Source organism: Ptychodera flava, chromosome 9 (assembly GCF_041260155.1).
Source record: "Ptychodera flava strain L36383 chromosome 9, AS_Pfla_20210202, whole genome shotgun sequence".
Lineage (NCBI taxonomy): Eukaryota > Metazoa > Hemichordata > Enteropneusta > Ptychoderidae > Ptychodera > Ptychodera flava.
In genome coordinates, this window is record NC_091936.1 from 21363625 (window position 1) to 21370089 (window position 6465).

General features: G+C 39.8%; 1 protein-coding gene across 1 annotated transcript in view; it reads right to left on the reverse strand.

Moving 5' to 3' along the window:
• LOC139140329 (nuclear receptor coactivator 6-like) overlaps positions 1-6465 on the reverse strand; it is a 53438-nt gene extending 46973 nt beyond the window's left edge. Inside the window, 3 exon segments of the mRNA XM_070709490.1 lie at positions 5421-5515; positions 5922-6028; positions 6322-6465. Of these exon segments, the coding sequence (XP_070565591.1) occupies positions 5421-5515; positions 5922-6028; positions 6322-6346 (227 nt within the window). The 5' untranslated portion in view covers positions 6347-6465.

A 6465-nucleotide genomic window follows, 5' to 3' on the forward strand; every position in this document is an offset into this window, starting at 1 on the left:
CCAGAGAGGAATCATGGTCACGTACGTCAAAAATTTACATAAATGGTAATCATGTGTGGCATGTGAATTATGTTTCTGAGAATATAACATGGTGATAATGAACTTCCCGTCAGCCTTCATTCAAGGATGTCCTCTGCTTATCGTTTGAAAAATGTACCGTTTTTTCCACTTCCCTTATTAAAAATTGTTATTTTTTTTATAAACCACGAAAATAACTTCTCTGAGAAGTGAACAATATCAGCGGGCTCCGCTTTGTCATGAATGATGCAATGCTTAAGGACTTGTGACGACCTTTGCACTGGACGTGTAGTAAGCTATTTTCAAGAGAAACACAAAAATTTATGATTTATGTACTGACTTGTAGTTAATCAAGGCTTTTTTCCCCTATGCCAGAGTGACACAAAAATCATGGGAAAGAATCACAAATTTCAACCATGAAGTAAATTATTACTAGACTACTATCTGTAAGCACTACATTTAATGACATTAAAAGCTTGTTTTTTTATGTGACTGGAATTTCAACTGCTTCGATTTTATAGAAAGCGATCATCAATTCTGCGTCAGTTTTTTTTACTGCTTTGTTTGTATAGGTTTTGGTGATTGGAACTTGCTTCTGCGCCATTTGGCAGCATAGGAAGGTCACTGAACTTGCCTTTGCACTTACACTTCCTGTGTTAGTCATTCAATGTCACTCGCTGTACTGTACATAGCCCTGTACTGGCAGTTATATGAGTTTATTCTTGATAATTAACTTCTTTGAAAAAAAAAAACATGTCATATTTGCACTTTGCTTTTCGTATCATGAGTATGGTTTTTCTTGATTCATACCACACTGCGTATTTTGACAAATTTGGTCATCAAAGATTATGGTCGTGCACAGTACTACAGTATTTCATGGTCTTTGTGGAAATCTGCAATGGGAATGGAGGTAAATTACTACAGTAGCCATGACTCAAAAACCAATACAAGAGACGACAAGAAGACAGATTGCCCAAATCCTGCATCAGATATCCAAGGCCCTCGGCGTACCAACCAGACCTTTAGACAACCAAAAAGCATTGCTGTCATCATACCAAGGCCCTTTAAGTCTTGTGTCATTTCTTACTGTAAGTAAAAGATATTACATATGCCAAACTCACTGACATTCAAGTAGAAATCATACCTGTCTTGGGAAGGACACAATTTCATCAAATTGACTTAGACTCTGCCACAAAAAGTTAGGAGACTACCTACATCTGATGATGATCAAAACTGACCTTGGTCTTTGCAAATGCATGATGGAGAATAGCCCCACTACAAACAGACAAGCGACAGAGGACTAAATAACTGCTTCATAAGATTCCAGATTACAGGAAAGATACAAAGTGTAAGAAAATAATATCTGAATGTCCAAAGAATCAAAAATTGCTCAGCATACAGTGTCCACAGGGTCCTGAGATGTCACAGAAATCCGATGTGTGAGCTACATGTGTGTATCATGACACTGGAATCACCTACGCCTCGGTACTGACAATATAAAAGACAAGATTTACACACAAGTTGTAATTTTCAAGGTCACAATGACTTCCCCCATTGACGCCACTGAATTGCTCGTAATTTTGCCATCATCACAACTCCCACATGGTACAAAGGTGTGAAATGGCGAGTACAGTGTACAGCCACAGAAAACCCTCACTTTACATCTCAACTCAACCTCTCAACTTCCTACCACCCTACATACCACTTCTCATGCAGGAATCAGTCGCTTGTTGCCCTTTTCCTATAGCTTTCCTGTATCAGTTGACTGTTTCCTATATGATGTGGGAAGGCAGCGTCTAGGCTTCCAGGATACAGTGCTGAATCATGGAATCACTCAATGAACAGGCCGCGGCCGTGAAAACGAAACTTACACAATTGAGGAGCCGCTCCCTCTTTTCACAACAATTCACAGACGGATTTTAAAATAAAAGAAAAACTTGACACATGTATCATGTTCACTCTGTGGATCTCAGAGAAACATGGGCAGAACTTAGTATTCAGAACTCAAAGGTATGCAAATAATGCTCAGAATTTGTGAAATTTTCACAAGGAATTATTTTAAATGACACTGACTGCTTCAACTCTTGGTTGCCTCCATATGGTCTTGGTGACAAACTAAAAGCACATTAGAAAAAAACAGAAGATTCAGATTATTTTGACGTGCCAATAATTTTTCCACTTTACATCTAAGGGAAGTAGGGGATATTTGGTAATTAGCAGGTTTTTTTTCTCATTTCGCTACTACTGGTAAGTCATTTTAATATCCCTTAGAAATTCCCTTTCATCTCATATCAGTCAGCCTAAATATTTTCTTCTATTTATCAAATATCACATCATATGAAGAAGAAAATGTATAAACACTTTTAAAATGAAGCCTCATCCGAAATTCAAAATTCACAACTACATGTACCCTACCACAAAAATAAAATTCATTTCACTCTAACTCAATCATACGCTTCTCTGAGCAACTTTTCAATGAAGTTTGACACATAACACAAACGGTTCGACCCACTTCCCCCATTGCCCGTCCATGGACCCAACCAAACCACTGAATATGATTGGGATGCACCAATACCTAGCAGTTACAGCATTACATGACAAGGTATAGCCAACATACCTAGTTCAATTTTTGTAGGCCATAGAAGAGAACAGCTCAGTCTTATGGCTTTATAAAAAAGTGGGTCAGCTCACCATTCTGGGATGATAAAAACCTGGAATACCTCACTCAGCCACAAAATTAATCATAAATTCAACGATTTTGTAGGGCTTCTTAACTCTGTAACAGTCAGTCACCCAAATCACTCCATCAGTAATATACACACTTTCTCGGATGTAGAACTTTTACTATTTTTTTTCGTTTACTGTTTTCCAATGCAGTCACATAATTACTGAAGGGAATAACATTTTCAAAATTAATGATTTTTTTATCAATACAGGGAAAGATGTAGAATCATGCACTGTACTCATCAAAATTTCCATTCATTCATTCATTCGTATAGCCTCCTGCAAACATTGTCATTTAAATAAATGTGCTTAAAATCACACAATAGTTTTTGTCCAAATTTTTGAGGACATCATCTAATATTTCAAGTGGATTCATAATTTTTGGTTAAAATTCTGATCACTGTGGAACATAACTCCAGGAAAAAAAGGAATAACTACACCATGGCCTGCTGTTCGAGTATACGGACGGGGAAGACTCAAGAGTTATATACACTCTACTCCTGTTATGATTTTTTTCCAGGGAATATGATACTTTCTGTATTCATATTCAAGTAGCCTTGTCTTACAATGATGGATACTTTCCAGGTCAATGATGTGGAAATTGTAGAAACATGACTATTCTTATCAATATCCAGTCATGTACAAACCAGTACTGTACATATTGACAACAATCTCTGTATTTCATATAATGTTCACTGAGTTTCAACAATATCTAGGCATACCGCATTGACTTTCAAATGTTAGTGAAAACGAGAAATTATTTATCTCTGCACATTCAGTTAACTTTAGCAGTCATTATTAGAGATAAATATCAATAACTATCATGGTAATTAATCAACAATTACAGTTTGAACTGTGAGAGAAATGAAATAGGAAAGCAGATCTCAGTTTACAAACAGGGATAATGCAGTTACAAATATAATCAATTTCTTCATCAAAATAATACTGGGTTCAGAATGGTTTATTTTCTTAGTCTGACACCACTATTAAACTTAATATTCTACCGAAGGCTATACTTGAAAAGCATGGTCAAGATGTTCTCCAATGTCACAGAAACACTGATAACGAGGTTACATCTTGATGATCATGCTCGTCTGCACCTCTTTCCTTCTGGTGAACTGACTCAAAATGTCAGCCACATCTTCTGAAGGGCCAAATATTGATTCACAGCAACTTGCATTGTAGCACCTATGGTGTACTAATTTTAGGGAACCACCTCTGCCTCAATGCCAGCATTAAAGTCTACCCCTAACAAAAGTCTGTCAAGGTCAGACGATAAATGTACTCAGACTTGCACCGATACGTGGTGAAGTTAGCCAAACAAAGTTTCTGCATCGCAGTCACAGTGTAACTGGCCGAATCACATTACAAAACCAACCAGTTCTGGGGTGGTTGACTCTTTCAAAGTCCAAATTTGTACCCTGCTTGTTTTGTATTTGTGCTAGTTTTCATGTGTCTGTGGAAACGCAGCTATCTGTTGGCGGGGTTGCGTGCGTCTTTATGTGGGTCAAAGGTCAACCCCGCCACGGATAGCTGCGGGCCAACTGCGAGCGAAAGTGGGTCTATTACGACGACACAACATGTATCGGAACTTTGAACGGGGAAAATAAACCAAAGTGAGCGTAATTCAATAAAATGACCTATACCTGCCTGAACTCTGATTATTGCTCATTCCCTAACTCCTTTGGTGAACAAAATTTCTGGTTCGTTTACGTAATTTCGGCTCTTTTCCAGGAGTACTCAAGATTTTCACTCCAGCAGCGAACTTTGACTTCTATTGATATGCTAATAGAGACGTCGCTCGTTCAGTCAGATCCTTATTAGCATATCAATAGAAGTCAAAGTTCGCTGCTGGAGTGAAAATCTTGAGTACTCCTTGGAAAAGAGCCGAAATTACGTAAACGAACCAGAAATTTTGTTCACACAAGGAGTTAGGGAATGAGCAATAATCAGAGTTCAGGCAGGTATAGGTCATTTTATTGAATTACGCTCACTTTGGTTTATTTCCCCGTTCAAAGTTCCGATACATGTTGTGTCGTCGTAATAGACCCACTTTCGCTCGCAGTTGGCCCGCAGCTATCCGTGGCGGGGTTGACCTTTGACCCACATAAAGACGCACGCAACCCCGCCAACAGATAGCTGCGTTTCCACAGCTATATTTGTGCCAGTTTTCATGTGTCATTGGTCACCGATTGTCCCATAATCAAAATAACCCCTGCCAATATGGCATCCTATTATTAGTTTGTATACACTTCACTCCACTGAAACCACACAGACCTTCAGTTTGAAAAACTGGCGTAGTACGAGTTTTTGAAGAACAGCTTGAGCCTCAACTGTTGACACATTTTGAATGTCGGTGCTCAATGACAGTTGCCAATATGGCTGAAACACAAAGCTAGTCCCTTTTGTCAAGTATAACGGATTTGTGACGGACAGGAACTCGGGAGCTTCCTGGGCCAAGCACCAACATACTCAAACACACACACACACACACATCATGGTATATGCCCTACATACATTGAGGTTGGACTCCTGATGAACTTGCACATACGTTACCCAACTGTCCCTAATTTGGTTCACATCTAATTTGGGAAACAGAGACGTAGGTGCAAGGCAGACAGGGCAATGTCCAAACCACGTTTTCAATTAGAGAAGAGAAACCTTGAAAACAAACTTACAGAATATCCGTCGAGTGGCGAACAAATCGCATCAACTTGGTGAAGGTGTCTGCCAAAAGGGCACTGTTTTCTTCGCATAGCTCGCTTTCAAAATCCTACAGAAAACACAGGAGTGAGAAAAGGTGAGAGGGATTCCACTTCAGGTGACGCTGAAACTGGGCGCATTTTTCACATTCAGGAAGCATGACACACCCGGTAGGAATCATCGAAAAATATGAATAATAACGGTGTTCCAATGCGTGGGACAGAGTGACGTGTTTCGAGTGTGTATATACACAGAGTAAATCCCGACAATCAACAATGTAGCAATGTCCGTTTCAAGTGATCGACTGCGGTCCAAACACGTAAAAAAACACGAACTATCGCACCCTAGAAGCCGAGCAAACGCGATCAAAGCTCCGCTTGGAGAACGTTTGTGACCACTAGAGTGCGATATGAAGACAGTTCGGGTGAAATCTGGACAACAAAAGACCAAAATTCCTATAGATCTGACGGACGTACCTCTATAGCCACCTTGCTGAAGTCAAACTTCCCCCTGAACAAACGCAGAAACTGAAACACGTACGCTAGTTCCCACATGCATCGTAGCGACTCCACCGGCTTCGTTTCTGTCGTAACGGAGTAAAAATAATACGTTATCAATATTCTACAGTGGGCTGTTGATAAATATTTAATCTGTTTGGCGACGAGCGGTAGTGTAGTGGGGCCATGAAAATGAGGCTACTACAAGTCTGACTGCCCGTTTGAACTCCATGTTTTATGCAGGAAATGTATGCACATGTAACGCATAAACACAAGCGGGTGTCCGGTCACAGAACTTCGCTAACTTCTCGCAGATCGCCCAGAAAGTAATGAAACGCACACCGATGTAAAGTGCAGAAAACCAAGATTCCCTTGTTACCTGTGTTTGGTTTCTTGCGTGGCATCTTGAGGATGTTTGTTGGGGTCAAATATCACTATCCCTCTAGTGTTGGCGCCATTCCTGTACAGACATTCACACACAAGGTCAGCGAAAGAGGTCACGTGACTTTGCACTGTGTAATTG